The sequence below is a fragment of the Pisolithus orientalis genome (assembly GCF_024613125.1).
Source record: "Pisolithus orientalis strain OTSU chromosome Unknown F5J12scaffold_7, whole genome shotgun sequence".
Taxonomy (NCBI): Eukaryota; Fungi; Basidiomycota; class Agaricomycetes; order Boletales; family Pisolithaceae; genus Pisolithus; species Pisolithus orientalis.
This window is the reverse complement of record NW_026260788.1, coordinates 742101-757497: the sequence shown is the minus strand read 5'-3', so window position 1 is coordinate 757497 and position 15397 is coordinate 742101. Positions and strand designations below refer to the sequence as shown.

The 15397-nt window shown below is 51.3% G+C and overlaps 7 protein-coding genes across 7 annotated transcripts; 3 read left to right on the top strand and 4 right to left on the bottom strand.

The window, feature by feature from the left end:
• Window positions 1-40: 40 nt before the first annotated feature.
• Window positions 41-2294, top strand: F5J12DRAFT_970065 (uncharacterized protein; the record flags this gene model as incomplete). Its single annotated transcript, XM_051750070.1, has 7 exons — window positions 41-859; window positions 916-1043; window positions 1105-1531; window positions 1586-1899; window positions 1950-2094; window positions 2159-2161; window positions 2226-2294. Exons 1-7 carry the CDS (start codon window positions 509-511, stop codon window positions 2292-2294), a joined length of 1437 nt encoding a protein of 478 aa, XP_051602252.1. The 5' UTR covers window positions 41-508.
• Window positions 2295-3013: 719 nt separating this feature from the next.
• On the bottom strand, window positions 3014-3955 carry F5J12DRAFT_717076 (uncharacterized protein; the record flags this gene model as incomplete). The annotated part of the gene is made up of 3 exons (XM_051741043.1): window positions 3014-3611; window positions 3661-3745; window positions 3802-3955. The coding sequence occupies 3 exons, from the start codon at window positions 3953-3955 to the stop codon at window positions 3014-3016; spliced, it is 837 nt and encodes a 278-aa protein (XP_051602251.1).
• Window positions 3956-4073: 118 nt separating this feature from the next.
• Window positions 4074-4993, top strand: F5J12DRAFT_816572 (uncharacterized protein). Its single transcript, XM_051745089.1, has 4 exons — window positions 4074-4159; window positions 4217-4274; window positions 4323-4424; window positions 4826-4993. The coding sequence occupies exons 1-4, from the start codon at window positions 4081-4083 to the stop codon at window positions 4908-4910; spliced, it is 324 nt and encodes a 107-aa protein (XP_051602250.1). The 5' UTR covers window positions 4074-4080; the 3' UTR covers window positions 4911-4993.
• Window positions 4994-7400: 2407 nt separating this feature from the next.
• F5J12DRAFT_816566 (WD40-repeat-containing domain protein) lies at window positions 7401-9182 on the top strand. Its single transcript, XM_051745088.1, has 6 exons — window positions 7401-7512; window positions 7597-7750; window positions 7800-8234; window positions 8283-8502; window positions 8563-8873; window positions 8931-9182. Exons 1-6 carry the CDS (start codon window positions 7461-7463, stop codon window positions 9001-9003), a joined length of 1245 nt encoding a protein of 414 aa, XP_051602249.1. The 5' UTR covers window positions 7401-7460; the 3' UTR covers window positions 9004-9182.
• Window positions 9183-10919: 1737 nt separating this feature from the next.
• On the bottom strand, window positions 10920-12247 carry F5J12DRAFT_521258 (uncharacterized protein). The gene is made up of 3 exons (XM_051739845.1): window positions 11941-12247; window positions 11689-11888; window positions 10920-11631 (listed from the first exon to the last, which is right to left on the bottom strand). The coding sequence occupies exons 1-3, from the start codon at window positions 12099-12101 to the stop codon at window positions 11237-11239; spliced, it is 756 nt and encodes a 251-aa protein (XP_051602248.1). The 5' UTR covers window positions 12102-12247; the 3' UTR covers window positions 10920-11236.
• F5J12DRAFT_521349 (uncharacterized protein) lies at window positions 12248-12955 on the bottom strand. The gene is made up of 3 exons (XM_051739846.1): window positions 12917-12955; window positions 12393-12841; window positions 12248-12339 (listed from the first exon to the last, which is right to left on the bottom strand). Exon 2 carries the CDS (start codon window positions 12765-12767, stop codon window positions 12447-12449), a length of 321 nt encoding a protein of 106 aa, XP_051602247.1. The 5' UTR covers window positions 12768-12841; window positions 12917-12955; the 3' UTR covers window positions 12248-12339; window positions 12393-12446.
• Window positions 12956-13420: 465 nt separating this feature from the next.
• F5J12DRAFT_904495 (uncharacterized protein) lies at window positions 13421-15192 on the bottom strand (the record flags this gene model as incomplete). The annotated part of the gene is made up of 9 exons (XM_051748533.1): window positions 13421-13533; window positions 13585-13684; window positions 13736-13876; window positions 13931-13998; window positions 14048-14083; window positions 14136-14282; window positions 14343-14474; window positions 14533-14867; window positions 14960-15192. The coding sequence occupies 9 exons, from the start codon at window positions 15190-15192 to the stop codon at window positions 13421-13423; spliced, it is 1305 nt and encodes a 434-aa protein (XP_051602246.1).
• Between the last annotated feature and the right edge of the window lie 205 nt (window positions 15193-15397).

The following is a 15397-nucleotide window of genomic DNA, read 5'->3' as shown; positions in this document are numbered from 1 at the left end:
GTTCGCGCTATAAAACGTGCTGTACATCAGTTGTCCTTTTCTCATGGCGAGTTCCTGCAGTGTTCATGGTATTGTTGGGGTCTAGGATCCCCTCCTTCCCTTATGCATCCCAATGTGATTGTTGTATCGCACGTCCACTTTCACGGAGTGGTTGGATGAGTGCCTCCAACTGCACGCACGTTGATTCCTAGCAGAGTGGTAGTACGAACTGCACCGTCTCATGCAACAAGTGTGACTGTTCTAATTGCGGGGGTTCTCTCCCCCCCACTGTCCCAAGCTTATGGATGCCGTCCACCCATTCTGAATTGTGTGGTATACTGTTATTACTTACAGTGTATTACTTCACAACAACGTCCGAAGGCAATGCACCGCTTGTACATAACCAAACTTGCCTCGACCACTCTGCTGAAGTGACTCAGCTGCAGTACAGGGCTGTATACATGCAGTATGCTGTCTGGTGGTCTAGTGGAGTGTAGGGTATTATAGTGCGCTCGTCGTCTCAGTGAACATGTTCGGCAAGGAAACGGGCAAGATTATTCCTATTCGTATCACGATCCCATGGGGGATAGGCAAATCCACCCGAACGCCACAGGATAACTCCGTCGCTGCAGGCTTGTATGATGTTTCCACACGAATACTTGCTTCGCACACGTTTCAAGTTGCTCCCGCTCCGGATCAGCGACTTTCAACACACGTTTCTTCCTCTAAGACTCCCCCTGGCCTATGCTTTCGTGATGTCTCCGATATCACTCAGATAACGTTACCTGTGGTACAAGCAGCAATGGAAGCAATTCCGGTCGCCGGTGCTCCGCTGAAGGCTGCGATCGGCGGGTTGCTAACTGTTCTTCAACTTATAGATGTGATTCTGTTCCATCTTTCAAGCGTCACTCTGGATTCTAATTCATACTTTCATAGAAACGTGCCCAGAACACAGACGACTTGAGTACCCTCACTCGCCTACTGTATGATCTCAGCCGTCATTTGCTCGATGCCCCAGCTGCTCGGATTCCCCGTGAAGAAGAAAGGAGACGTATGTTGAAGTGGTATGTTTCTCGGAGAAATATGTGTGGGGTATCTTAACATCGATAACATCGAAACGCACAGCAAGTTGGAAGGGAGTGCACACAAACTGTCGAAGATGAGGAGTCGTACCATAGTTGGATCCCCCTCGCTCGCGGCAGAGATAGCTGGATGTTCGAACGAGATTCTCAGTTATCTTTCTCTCTACCAGGTAATGTTGCGCGCGCGCGGTGATATTTTCATCCAGTCGTTCTTGACTTATTCTCTCTCTCCCTCTCCCTCTCTCTCTCTCGTTCAGTTCTCATCCCAAATGGACATTCAAGCTGGTATGGACCATCTCATTGCACTTGGAGAGAGCCAGCTAACAGAATCTCAAGGAGTAGAGCGCATTTTGATGATACTCGAGGCAGGACAGTCACTACCAGTAGCCATGACCTCTAGTTGCGTGATACTGGTGGATGCAACAGAACAGGAACATAACATGCTACTTGATCAGTGCAGCTCCTTCGATGTGCGTTCCTGCTGCGCAGATATGGATTCACGACGCTTACTACATTTGTTTTAGCAACTGTGTGCTTTTTTGCCTGGCATACTCACCCAATGTCCACCAGATAAAGCTGAGATCCAACAATGGTATATCAAAAGGGGACAGTATGATTTTGTGATTGACGACAGTACTAACATAACCCAACTGACAAGTGGAAGTAATGCTTGGTCAACTATTCAGCCAGGGACCAAAATTGTCATGAGGATCATTACCACAGAAGTCGTCAGGAGATTTTCTGCAAGACATCGGTGCCGTTGCGGAACTTGGAATGATGTCGAGGTTGATGATGCCACACTTTTGGATGCATTCGCACATGGTTGCACCATCACATGGTAAACCAGTTACTTTCCACAATCAACCAAGGCTTACAATGAACCGAAAGTCGCCATTGCCAGCGACGTTTTCAGATCATGGGCACCAAAAGGGACAAGGTCAGAAGCCAGCGGGGCGAAACATTGCAAACCAGAGATGATGGACCGATGGTGGAGGCAAACAGCCTCATTCGCAATTTTCTGGTGAAGCAAGTGGTGTGTGGGACGCAAATATATTTTTGTATTTCTCGACTGACATTGTTGGCTTCGACAACTACAGTTGGTATGTTGTGATTCCCGATTTACACGCCGTCTGCTGACGTTGCGCTACTGTTCCTTGCCTTCAGGATGTGTGTGGCCTTCTATCTTCTGGTGTTGGCCAGTTGCTAACCCTTGTGCTGCTAGTCTATGGATGAGAAACCCGCGCTTCACTGTCTATTTTGTCGGCGGCAGAAGCTCGAGTGCGCGCCTCCATTGCTAGGAGCTATAGACAAGACGTGCAAGTGCGTCCTTCATAGCCTTTACCTTTTCCCTTCTTCTCTTTCCCATGCTTGGTGACTGGACAGTTGTCTGGTGCAGCATTTCCCTTGTCCGACTTGTGGATGCCTTCGTGGGAAAAAATGGGTGCCGTAAATGCCAGGCATACGTGCTGATTTGCGTACCACCTCTTCGATATTCTCGCCTGTGACTCTGAAAACATTTACTGATACTCCGTGTTCAACTAGACAATGTGCTCGGCGCCGTCTCAAGTGCGAATATCCCCTCTGGCCGTAACATTAGTACATAACTCGAGGACTAAGTATGTAGACACGTTGAACATCACCCTTTCTCTCGCGCCACCGGTGTGCCAGCTCGGCAAATGCGTCACTAACCAAAGATGATCCTAGACCAGGACCACCTGGAGTGCGCCGGAGACGCACAGATCTGGTCGTTATATAGTGTGCTGTAACTCGGATTCCAATGTCAGTCAGCACACATAACATACATTGCCACTCTCCGTTCGGTGCTTCCTCGAAGTTGTCCTACAAGGCCATCTTTCGACTGGCTAAATGCTCGAAGATTTGACCCCAAGGCATGACATGTGCCCGTAGGAACTTGAGTGTCCTAAGTAGTAGCCTAGCGACCATCGCATCCACTATCGAGTCTTCGCACCACTCATTACTTCGTAAAGGCCTTCCCCGGTCCTGTATCTCAAAACCTCACTCCAGAAGCGCATGATAGGTTCCCACTCATCCTTCGAACGAGGCATGCTTTCGTCCTGTACATTATCCTGTCTGTTCACCTCCTGTATCTGGGTAAAGGCCCTGTAAAACGATGAGATTGCGGTCTTCGGTAGCGAGCCACGGTGGAAAATAAGTAGCGGCGTTGGGCAAGGTTTCTCCAACGTAGGGTAGGACAAGAGACGTCCGCCAACCGTAACCACCGATCCCAGCTGACGAGTGGCTCCGCCTCTGTTGTCGTCATCTTCTCTGTTCTCCACTACCCGCGACTTCCTAGTCCTCGCAAGCTCGCCTTTCCACCAAGAAATGGTACTCTCGACGACTACGCTCCCTCCCTGAGCAAATCCGAAAAGGTGAATACAATGTGATGGCCAGTTGCAATTATCGATCAGATGCGCAAAAACGATGCGAAGTAGGTCAAGAGCCGGTGTCGGGTTCGGACGCTCGATAAGGTCTCCCAGCGGATCGAAGGAAGCATACCATTGATAAGCTTGTTCATACAGAAACGGTATTCTATGATCCTGTAAGCGATGTTCAGTAGGGAGCGAACCAATGTACGCACTGTTCTGGTGCGCGGAGAGCGAGGGTGGCTGTTTGGGGTAAGTTGAGAGACCGACCTAGTTTTGTGAACGGAGTGTGTGTGTCCCCTAGTTTCCTTTGCAAGTCAGAGTGCATTGTATCACGAATAGCCTCGAACACACACCAAGGCCGTGGAGGAGAACGAGAAGATTCTCGTCTGTGCCGTCGTCGCTCGCAGTGTAGCTGAACGGAACGGGAATCTTTGCACTGTTTGGAGGTGGCTTCCTGCGTGGCGAGGATGTGATAGACGAACACTCGCGCTGGTGTATTTCAGCCATGGCAAGCTGCAGTTGGATGTCGCAGTGGGAAGCCTGTTCGTAAACATCCATTATCTTATCTTATCTATGCATCACGTGTCATGAGCCCACGCCCGCACTTTCCCGCGCTCTTTCCTGCGGAACTCATGTCGAACGGTGACGCCGAAGACCCATCGCGCGAAGTAAATTTGACCCTACCCAGGTCATGGCGTGTCGAATCCACTGGTGAGTACTTTCCTCTTGAATTCGATACCCTTGCTTTAAGTGACTGACTATTTACAGACGCGTTCGGGTCTGTAGGCATGTTTCTTGCTGGGATAGTGATGGTCACCAAGAATAGGTGTGTTTCGCCTCATCCGTTTCAACCTACTGCTTGACATCATTGCAGATACTTGGTGTGGCCTGTTCTTGTCTTGGCCATCAGCGGCGTTATGAATCAGCGCCCCATGCGCTACAAGGATAGCGGGAATAGCCCGTGGACCAACCTGACGTGAGTGTGTCGATTGCTCATCGTCCTTCGACATCGGACATTCCATTCTTTCATGACGTCCACATCACGGTCTCGTGTTAGTATTGAACTGTGCACTTGCAAACCTTTTTAACGAACCTGGAACCACGACGCAAGGTAGCGTCATTTTTCGCCCCGGTGACTGCCAGTTTGCAGCAAGTAGCACTTTTTCACGACTTCGTCGATTGCATAGGGCCTCCGGAGGCTATGTGTGTCAAGGAGGGTGCCCCGTTCGTTCCTTCGATGTGATGAGGCTGGCTCATGGCTGGACATAGTGGCGGCATCTTCTTGTTCACCTTCCTAATCCGCCCTCCATCCTTTTTCAATTTTGACAATCAGTTTCTCATCTCACAGCTTGGCACTGACCAAGTAATTTCATGCAGAATGGCTATTTTCGCTCTCATCATCTCTCACTTACCCATGCTTACGTTCACGGACCCGAGAACTGGTGGTATTCGATTCTCGTAGAGTTGTCAACCGTAGTATACATTTCATCATACAACCGCACACCAAATACATTGAAATATTTTGTCTTGGTAGCGCTCAACTCACGGACAGACCCTCTCTTCGAGGTGGGTGACTCGAGGGGACCATGCAGCATCGTGTTGACCACGCCCTCGACACCGCAGTTCAGTATTAATATTGCTCCGTCAGGCTGCTGCTGCACTGGAGTACATATGTTGACTGTTGGGGATGATTTTGATCCGCACCCAACAACACCCTCCATCCACACCACCTCCACGCACATCCCCACTAAGGACTACTGCGTCACCGTGTTGTACGACTACTCCTGTTACCGTCGACGCTGCACATCTGCAAGTGCACTTGGCATTGCGACGACGGCGACAACGCAGTTCGACAACACTACCATTACCGATGTCATCGACGACTGCTTTGGTCAGTCCCAACTCCAAGTCCCCAGCCTCTGCGACCGGACAACACCCCACATCAACATCACTGTCCGTGGCTCTCTGCCAAAGTCCCATGACAGCGCACCGCCATCGTCGTGCCTGCATTCCGCTTGACATTGGACTCCGAACGACTCCAGATAGCGACGGTTGTTGTTTGACACACGACTCGTTCTCAATGACGATGACGCCCCCCAAGATAGATGTTCCAGGCGGTGTCCGTACTGCTATCGCCAATAGCACGACGCCACCTAGGCAGCAAGTTGGTGCACCGGCGACTAACCCAGACTTAGATTTCAATATTAGTTTCGGGGACACGCCAGGCTTGACTTTCTGCTCCCCTAGCTCAAGTCCGACTCCCAGTGCCTCCCGAAATTTGGGTAGCAGCAGCAGCGGCGAGCGTTTGTCACCTAGTGGTCGTATGGAGGGAGATGGGACCAAGAGCCGAGTCACAACTTGGAGGAAGGGTAAGGCGCGCAGAGTCAAGACAGAGCCCATTCTCGGTTTTCACTCTAGTTCCCCCACGTCGTGCGGGGGCGCTGCTAGTGGCGTGTCTCCGTCAACGCCGAGAATGAAACCAAAGCCATTGAGAGGGAGGAACACTCACGGAGGCGATGAAGGTAGCGACAGCAGGACCACAGACGTATCGTCATCAGGTTCAGAATCCGATCAAACCACTTCACCCAACGCGCGCTTAAGGTCAAATTTTGGATCCATGATGAAGATGGTACATCCGTTCGGACTCGTTGAACAACGGTACATTCCTCCACCTGTGCCCACGCCCTACTACACTGCCAAATCGACACCAGAGCTGGAGTTCGCACCCACCGTTTTCGGCACTGAACCACAACCTGGTCCCTCCCGACTACCTCCTATCGATACGAGCGTCATCACCGTTACTTCACCGATACCTTTGTCGTCCGAGTTTCCTCTATCTGAAGACACAGAACCAGTACTTCCGCACTGGCTGACAATGTCTCCCCCGCCTCCAAGTCCAGCTCTGACTGCGGACTTCTCTATGATTTCTCCGCCGAACAGTCCCTCTTTTATGGAATATTGCCTTTCGGAGTACTCTGTTAGTGCCAGAGGTTCTGCTACTCTCCCCTTCTTTCGCTCGCATCCTACATCTACGTCGTCAGCCGGTGGTCTACCTGGCGTATTCCATTGGAGTCCGAGTGGTGGGCAGACCCGCAGCATGAGTCTAGGCAAGCCGCGCCGCTCACGGCCCGGCATTTCGCGGCTTTGGGAATCCATTGCATCGCCTTCCAAGAGCTCTTCTACCTCGCCTTTCGGATCTCCCGATGCGTCTAGACCGAATAATGTCGCCACTGCAGTTAATGCAGCTGCCACCTCACAGCGTGGCAAGTCGATGCCCGTTGGTGGGTTTGCTGCTGCACGAACCAAGTCCTCGCCGATGAGGAGTGTTGGACGGAAGTTAAGGGAAAGGCGGCGCGTGAAACGGGTCAGGCAACCTAGCACGCTGGAGGCGGAAACGGACGTGGATTATGGAGCGCTTGATCCACTGGATGGCGAGGAAGGTGAACTAGTGGGGTGTACGTGTAGTGGCTGGGGTGACGGTGCGTGCGTATGTGGATATGGCTATTGGGAGGTGTATGATTATGCGGGATATGTACAAGAGCCCGAGACTGCCGAAGGTGAGTCCTTACCTTCTCCGTCCCGCTGTTGAATGACATCCATTGAACGATACCCTACAGATCCAACTCCCTTACGTGAGAATCCAACTCCGTCGCGTCTCACGCAGCTGCCCCCAGAATTGTTTTTACACGTACTATCATATCTGCCGGTGCGTAGCGTCCTCGCTGTAGCCTCCACATGTAAAGCCTGGCGCACACTTGCCCTCGACAATAGCGTGTGGTGGAGGCTGTGGCAAGCAAGAGAAGGTGTCCCGCATCTTCCCAGCACTGTGTCCAATCCACCCCCAGACAGTGGTCGCCGTCTGCTAGATTCTTTCGGTGGATTCGGACGACGTTACCGGGGCGTCAAGGATGAAGGTGTGCACGGGCTTCCCTTGAACACGCTCGAACACGAACAGGAAGACCAATGGGATGTACCGAGTGGCTGGGCCATCGACTTTGACCGTGCCAACTTCATGTTAAAGGAGAGTGCCTGCACCGATGTGTTCGTACCGTCGGAGAAATTCGCTAGCACAGAGGAGTACGGACAGAACAATATAACGGTCACGAATGAAGATGGGCATCTTACGGACGACAAAGAGGAGGACTCACCCGGCTCAGCAACAGCATGCCCGCCAGTGTCGAGAAAGTCTCCTCTAATGTTGGACTGGCGTCGTTTGTACAGGGATCGCGCGCTACTTGAGCAGCGCTGGCGGGACCCCGAGGGCGAACCTCACGTTCTGAGAATTGATGGTCACCGGGATAGGTCAGTCTTCTCCAGGGATCCATAGGGTCTGTTTTGATGCCTTTCGCAGTGTGTACTGCCTCGATTTTGACTCATCACGCATTATCACCGGCTCCCGAGATAGAACAATCAAGGTTTGGTGTATCAAAACCGGAAAGTGCATCGCTACTTTTGAAGGGCATACGGGAAGTGTTCTATGCCTCAAGTTTGAGCGGGACTGGGATGTTGGCGCCGATGGTGTGGTTCGTGGATTCATGGTCAGTGGGAGTAGCGACTGTACGGTTTGTGTCTGGGATTTGATATCGACGCCGGTCACCGCTGGGGAGAGAAACAGCGACTCAACTATCACTCATGGGTCCTCGAGATCAAACAGTGCTCTTTCAAATGTTACTACCGGGACGTTTGGTGCCCCTCGGAGGGTGTCTGCAGAATTGCGACATGTGTTACGGGGACATTCGGCAGGCGTGTTGGATCTAAAGATGGATGAGCGCTGGATCGTCACCTGGTATGTGGTGCCATTTGCTCCGTGCTTGGAACTCACTCCTCCACAAAGTTCAAAAGATGCTTTAATGAATGTTTATGACCGAAAGACACTGACCTTGCATACTGTCTTGAGTGGCCATGAGGGTCCCGTGAATGCTGTAGGGCTGGAGAACGGCCGTGCCGTTAGCGCGAGCGGCGACGGTAAAATGATACTGTGGGATGTCGAAACCGGAAGCTGCATCCGCATCTTTGAAGGACACGAAAAAGGACTGGCATGTATCGAGTTCAAGGTACGTATCGATATGTCTGCATTCATCGGCCGCAAACGCTTACGGTGTATGGGAACCCAGAACGATCTCATTCTAAGTGGCTCAAATGATTGCACGATTAAGCTTTGGCGCGCTTCGACAGGAGAGTGCCTGCACACGTTCGCTGGACACACGCTCTTGGTCCGCGCTTTGTACTTCGAGCCAAAGGCGGGATATATCGTCAGCACCAGCTACGACCGGAGCGTGCGAGTGTGGGAGTGGCGTGAACCTGAAGTTGGGGAAAGCCCGGACAGAAGTAAATCGAAAGGCGTGGGTCGACTGGTGAGGGAGTTTAGAAACCTACACGCGAGCCACATCTTCGATGTCAAGTTCGACGTCGGTAAGATCGTCAGGTAAGACTCAACATCTGTTGGTGCTGCTGTACAGCGAGAAATTTATGTCTTCCACAGCACATCGCATGACCAGAAGATTGTCGTTTTGGACTTCTCATATGGGATTGAAGGTGCACCGCTATTCACTTAGTATATCTCGTGTACGGGCGTTCTACCGGGTGACTGTTGAAAAAGCCTTAACTCACTGCATTACCTTCAAACGTGGCGAACAGCACTACTACTGGCGAGGACTGTTGTTACTCATCTGACATACCCAACTATTTATTCATCCTACCCATTGACAATTCGTGTACCGATACTACCTAATGATGTCTTCAAGCATTCTGTGGTTGTAATACCACCCGCCTAATACCCAGTATTCTACTGGTATCCTGCTGTGAAGTGCGGCAATATGATCTTCAGTGTCTGAGTGGCTTCAGCAACTGCGTCGATGACCGGTGACTTCTTGTGTTCTCTTGCGAATTCGCTTACACCATTAGCCTATTACTTCAGCTCAATTTCGGACAGTCCCTGGGCAACAGAAGCCCCCACTGAGTGGAGCCGGAACAAGAACCAATGACCCAGTCTCCAGAGCATCCAGAAAGGGTGTCGTCGCAAAATCTGGCTCTCTACTTCAAAGTTCGCCGCTCACACGGGGTTAAAACCGAACGGAAGTCGATCCTCCTTCGCCTTTTGAGCATATCAAGGGTGCCTAGTGGTTGACGGCTGGATCGCAGGACGATGCTATTGTCAGAAAGGAACCGCTATGCTCTAGGTTTGGGTCTTGCCTATGGAGACTTAGAATCTCAGAACGAGGAAACGCACAACCCAATTTCAAGTTATGGTCCCGGAAACCACAACGTGCGAGGCGTAGCCACTGTTCTCACTCTGCCAAGACCCGTGCGCTAGGCGGTAGGTTGATCGTTTCCCATTGATCGTGCGTCATTTCTTTGGTTTGTGCCAGTTAGCGTATATTATAGTTGGACCACTGACATTGAAGGTGCGCAAAATGACACTCTTTCGAGGGTCCCCTCAATAGGTCACGCGTTGTTTTCGTCGTCACAGTGTAGCCGGAAGGTCAAAGTTCGTATCGCCGTTGTATTTGTTTTGGATGCTGGTGGGTACTTGAAAATTCAGGATGCTGAGTGTTGTAGAACGGTACGTAATATACCACGCGGGTGTGCGAGGGAGATCGCAACGGAACCAGGCACGGAGTCCACTGGACGGAAAGATGAAAGATTGGACATCTATTGTCGACTGGTCTCGCTTTCGAGCTAGCGTCAGAAGCCCGGACGAAACTTGGTCCTCCTGTCGCCATCTGCCAGTGTTGCATTTAGGAAGATGCATCTCGAGGTGCGTGAAGATCTGAGTAGCCTTTTTTTATCAGGCGGGTAAGGGAGGTGTCGGATGACAACGATGAACAACAAGAGGCATGTTCCGCTTGTGGAAGGCGCAGGGCTATCGCATCTAGGTCCTTCAGGCTGCCGCTTGCCGCCCCAGTCTTTGGCTCATGCTAAGAGGTTCGCCACCCTCATAATAATTTCAGCCGATCTGCGAATAACGCGCTACGCTGGGTTTGAAGTCAGATATGATCGAAGACGCTGTCCTGAGAGCCCACGAAGGTACTGAGCGGAGTCAATAATGACCCAGAGCCAACAGTGGTGGTTGCTCACGCGACGCCTAGAGAAAGTTGCGTACTCGGCATCTCGAGGAGAAACCACAGGTCCAGGGGTCAGGCACGTCTTCCTCATCGGTCCTAGCCATTCAGTCGTTAGTACTTCAGGTACTCTCGGGTACGCATTGAAAACTTGGCTATATGTTCCGCTGAAGGTTGTATGTGTACAAAACCTTTCTGTCGTACTGTTCTAGAAGATTTAAACCCACATAACTCGAACCGGGGCTACCTGGGCCATCGCCAATAGCAATGGGCACGCGTCTCGTCTTCCAACGTCAATTCGACAAATGAGTATGCACGACCTGCTGCCGAAGATGTCGTTGGGATGCCAACAATATTCGTGCACAGCAAATGCTAAAGCTCCGTATCACCATCAATCCTCTGATCTAGAAGTCGATGCTTTGATTTTCGGCCGGTGAGCTCGGATCCAGGATAAGTACTTGGCTGCGATAAATTCGCGGGGGATGTATCTAATTTAACGGTGGGTTTTACATATGTACAACATATTGCATTCAACCAGGTACTAGTCTACGTACATTTGCGGGTATACATCTGAGCACTCATTTCAGTCGTCATCGAGATAGTGGCGTGAGTGTTCAGGGAGAATTTCAGCCGCTCGGACCGTTCACCTTCTTGACGATAACACTAATGCGGCGGACGTGACCAATTTGTTGATGCTTTGGGGGCCGATAAGGAAACTCGGATTCATTTATGGTTGACTCCTTGGCGACCTGTGGTTCTTGGGTTGGTGCAGGATCTGATCCAATCTGGTTGACGGGATCATGATCCTCAGGCAGGTCGATATGCCGAAGGAGGCGCCCCTACTTGGGAAACCTGGAAAGTTGGTCCCGGGTTGGTAGTAGCCGGGGGGTGGCGCCTCTCGGTTGTAACAGAAGGGCTGAGCGATCGCAATGGGGAAATAGGTCGTTCCATCTATTTCATATGTCCCGGCAGGGAGCTGGTGAGCATTAGCAGTCGATGGATATTGTGCATAACCGGTCCCCGGCACCAGCGGCGGGTGAGTAGTGTTTGTGGGGGGGAAATACGGACACATAATTGAGGGAACAGGCCAGTACAAGTCGGATGCAGTGGTCTGCTCTATCCCTGTGTGAGACGGTGTCAGTTGCGACCAGTCCAAGCTGTCAAAGCGCGATTACCGACATGACTCTTCGGTGTCTGTACTGGTGTACCAGGGCTCTTGATTGTCTCGGCTCATTTGGCTATAGTGATGGAGAGCAGGCGGTATAGCCATGCGAACGCCGCCACTGATGGTTCGGCCATCTTCGTAGTATGCGTCAGGATTATGGGGCATAACGCTGCTTCTATCGTTCCCAGACTTTACCAGAGAATAATCATGGATGCTAGTGATATGAAATTAGAAGCCTGCCATAGTCTACGAGAAAGGGAACTTGCAACTTGCAACGGTTTCCGACTGGGCACCAACCACCCGTCCGAGAGAAATGCCTGCAGGGATATTTCTTCTTTCCTGTCTGCCATGATGGAGGACTTGCCAGTATACCCCAGGTTAACAGTACCGGGCGTGGATAGAAGGAGTGACGTTGGCGATGGCTCATCTCCAAATGGGGAAAGCTCTTGAGGATGTGCTGCGAACGACTGCAAGAGCCCTAACGGTGAGGCCTGCTGTTGGATACATCAACTCTGGTTGAGGAGGCGAGGCATTCCACGTTGGATAGGATTGGGCAGTGAAGAAGCTCCATGACTGTGGAGGGGAAAGTGCCACAGGGGGGTGGATGAAAGTACATCGTTCACCATATTCACACTTCCCAATTACGAAGTTCCGGCACAGCTTAGCTGTGATTTTCATCAGGGTTGAGGCATGTATAGCAGGTAACAGTGCCACTTACTGCGGAATTTGCGATGACGGAAGGGAACCTCCATTTGAGCTGCTTAAGGGATGATTATTGGGCGGGGGATGATACTGTCGATACGATGAATGATAGCTCGAGAGCAGACAAGTGGATGGGAGAGGACGAGGTATGTGCTTTCCGTGGAGCACGAGAAAGGCCTTTTAAAGGCTGGGTTAAACATGCACGTGTGCAGCACGCGATTATGCAGTTGGCCATGCCCACACCTCCTTTATTGTCAAAGCGTGAATATCGACGGTAGGAACAAGGGTAGGGCATAAAGCCACTAGTCCTCCGTAAGATCAAAGCGGCGGCAGAGTGGTACCACAAAAGAGGTCCTATACCCGCCAATAACATCGCATCACACAGCAGCATAAAGGATACAGTTCACCGCACGAAAAGGTGGACCACCTTTGAGTGTGGAACCAAAACGCTTTTGGACCCATCCTCTGGAGTCGTGTCGCGCATATGTAAAGTGGTCAGTACTACGAGAACAAAAGTAATTGTAATTTGTGATAACACACCAAATGGTCCACCAGTTTATTACGTAAAAGTAGCGGTACGGCCTTTGAGGCTGTACACGGAACTGAGACCTCCGCCATTGGTCTTTCACATCGCCCCGACAAGACCACATGCAGGCTCTGAATCAATGTGGCTCTCAAGCAAGATTCAAGTACTCACGGCTCGCCGACCACTACCCATCTGTCTGCCTTGGAAGGAAGCTGGGAGAAGTGCATCTAGAGATTTTCGCAGGGGTCAGATGCGTAGGGTGATTCCAGATGATTGCAGCATACAGCAGGACAAATACAGCGTAATAATACCACAAATATTACGAGTCCGTGACCAGAGGTGAAGTTAAAGAATCTAGAACCTAACGTCATGCAGTATGCGAGCATCCTAGAGTGAGCGCGTGGTCGCAAGAGAGAGCGACGGACACAAACGTCCTAGGTACGATGCGTAGAAGAACACATAGTTCGGGTTTCTCCGGGAGAACTTATGATTGCCGGTCGCCCGTGTTAACCCTGTAGTCATAGAGGCAGTGACATGGCAGTCTGAGATATCACAGCGCCACTGTGAATAGATGGGCCTGTCATATGATGCGGTCGCTTTCGTGGCGGTATGCCCGACATATCTGGCATCACTGGCACGTAGTGCGTATCGCGAACGTTGTCATCGATACACGGCGACTTACTTTGTTGCATACCCGACGCCATATCAACGTGCCCAACCGGCTCCCAGCTCCGCGAGTGCTTGCGCTCTGGCCTGAAGGATTGATCGCTTGATGACCGAATCTATCCGTAAGTTCAGTACTCCAAGAAAAAATGATAGGTACATTACCGCACCTCGGACTGTGGGATAGCCTCGAGTCCTCCCGGATATGTATTGGGTACTTCCGCTTGTCGCCAATCCATAGGTCTGGGGCTGTTGTGTGTTGGCATCACGTCGGCGGAGGTTCTGCGTTCTGCCATGTGATGTGATGCATACTGTAGCCACAGAGATGTCAGTGGTTCAAAGCACATGGCCTAAAAGACATTTACCTCCGTTTGATTATGTTGCGATGCTCCGACTTCTTCGTGCCCCAGAGAAGACGAATGCCGAGCATATTCTACAAAACTAGTCCAATGCAATTCCCCAGAGAAAGGTGTCTCACGTACCTATGGATGTTTGTGCCCGCGAAAGGATGGCAGACACTGAATGAGTCAAATATGAAGTTGGCCTGCCCGGATTCCACAATAAACTTACTTAGCTCGTCGCGATGCTGTTCAGCAACGGCTACATCCCTCCTTGCACGGGCTTCGGCTTCTAGGCATGCGGTATACCGCTGAAAAGCTTCCTGCGTGTGCGCTTGAGTCCGAGAAAGTGCAGCCCGTGCATCCTGGAGAAATTGGTCTGTGGGGACATGATAAGTTCTCGGCTGAACCGTAGGGTTAGGAAGAATGATTGGGCTACCTGATGATTGAGCGTCCTGTACGAGTTGTTCGTAGGTTGCAGCAGAAGGTGATGTTGAAGTTCGGGTGAATTGTGGACGGCCGGACGTTCCGGGCGAATGAATAAAAGTAGAACTGACACTTGGCGCGCTGTCTACGAGAGGTGAGGGTAAAACTAGTTTCCAGATGGGCTAGACAACATTTCCACGTACCTGATTGCATTCGCGCCATCTGATCAACAAAGGTTGACGCTGGGTATCCTTGGTCAGACAATTCGGGGGTAGACAACTCCATAGAGTCTTCAATGTGTGCGGGTTGTGGGGCGTTAGGTCCGAGATGTCGCAGCCGTGGGTTATGGGGGATGCCCGCGTTATGTCGCTCAATGAATTTTCGCAAAAAGCTCAGTTCCATGTCCTCTGGCATGACATACGAAGGCCCTGGGATATCACCCTTCTGCATGAGAATTTCGAGGTGGGACATGGTCTTGTCTTTGAGTTGTTGCAGCCACTCGTGTAGCTCCATGTGATCCTGGTCTGCCCGAGCATCACTGTGCAGATACGGTGTCACTGCGGAAGCACGTCCAAAGAGAAGCTTGCATCACTGACTAGTCCTGGCGTCGACGCGCTTTCCTCCAAGTACGTCTTCGTGAGCTTGAGAGCTCTGTTGACCTCACCGTCGAGAGTGCGATACCACTCGCTCGATCGCCGGTTTAACTTTACACAGAGAACACCGGGCTGCACTCGTAGTTGCAACACGCAGCGCCCGTCCTGATCTGGAGGGCTCAAAGCACCCTTTTGCCCTTGGTTGCCGCGTGTTGCGCCGCGGGAGACGTTGCCCAACTCTGGCCAGGGAAGGTCGTCGGGAGTTTGCATGATGATATGTGTAGTCTGTGAATGGTGAAGAGCCTCTGCGACAACTTTACAACTGAACCGATCCAAGAATTATGTCGACGACGTTCGGGGAGGGATGGTGTTAAATCTCTTGTAAAGATAATCACCGCAACGCCCTTATAATTGGCCTTGCCCATGCAACATGATGGTAATTTGTTGACTGTGTACTTAGCGATCGAGGTCACTG

What these genes read in the sequence shown, in the direction of transcription:
- F5J12DRAFT_521349 (XM_051739846.1), bottom strand. Translation starts at nt 12,767, where the DNA reads ATGCTGCTGTGTGATGCGATGTTATTGGCGGGTATAGGACCTCTTTTG.
- F5J12DRAFT_816572 (XM_051745089.1), top strand. Translation starts at nt 4,081, where the DNA reads ATGTCGAACGGTGACGCCGAAGACCCATCGCGCGAAGTAAATTTGACC. An exon ending in ATGGCGTGTCGAATCCACTG is followed by an intron (nt 4,160 to 4,216) that starts GTGAGTACTTTC and finishes GACTATTTACAG; the next exon opens with ACGCGTTCGGGTCTGTAGGC. An exon ending in AGCCCGTGGACCAACCTGAC is followed by an intron (nt 4,425 to 4,825) that starts GTGAGTGTGTCG and finishes AATTTCATGCAG; the next exon opens with AATGGCTATTTTCGCTCTCA.
- F5J12DRAFT_816566 (XM_051745088.1), top strand. Translation starts at nt 7,461, where the DNA reads ATGTTAAAGGAGAGTGCCTGCACCGATGTGTTCGTACCGTCGGAGAAA. An exon ending in CGTACCGTCGGAGAAATTCG is followed by an intron (nt 7,513 to 7,596) that starts CTAGCACAGAGG and finishes AGGAGGACTCAC; the next exon opens with CCGGCTCAGCAACAGCATGC. An exon ending in GAGCGCTGGATCGTCACCTG is followed by an intron (nt 8,235 to 8,282) that starts GTATGTGGTGCC and finishes TCCTCCACAAAG; the next exon opens with TTCAAAAGATGCTTTAATGA.
- F5J12DRAFT_521258 (XM_051739845.1), bottom strand. Translation starts at nt 12,101, where the DNA reads ATGAGCCATCGCCAACGTCACTCCTTCTATCCACGCCCGGTACTGTTA. An exon ending in GTCGGAAACCGTTGCAAGTT is followed by an intron (nt 11,889 to 11,940) that starts GCAAGTTCCCTT and finishes TCATATCACTAG; the next exon opens with CATCCATGATTATTCTCTGG. An exon ending in TACAGACACCGAAGAGTCAT is followed by an intron (nt 11,632 to 11,688) that starts GTCGGTAATCGC and finishes CGTCTCACACAG; the next exon opens with GGATAGAGCAGACCACTGCA.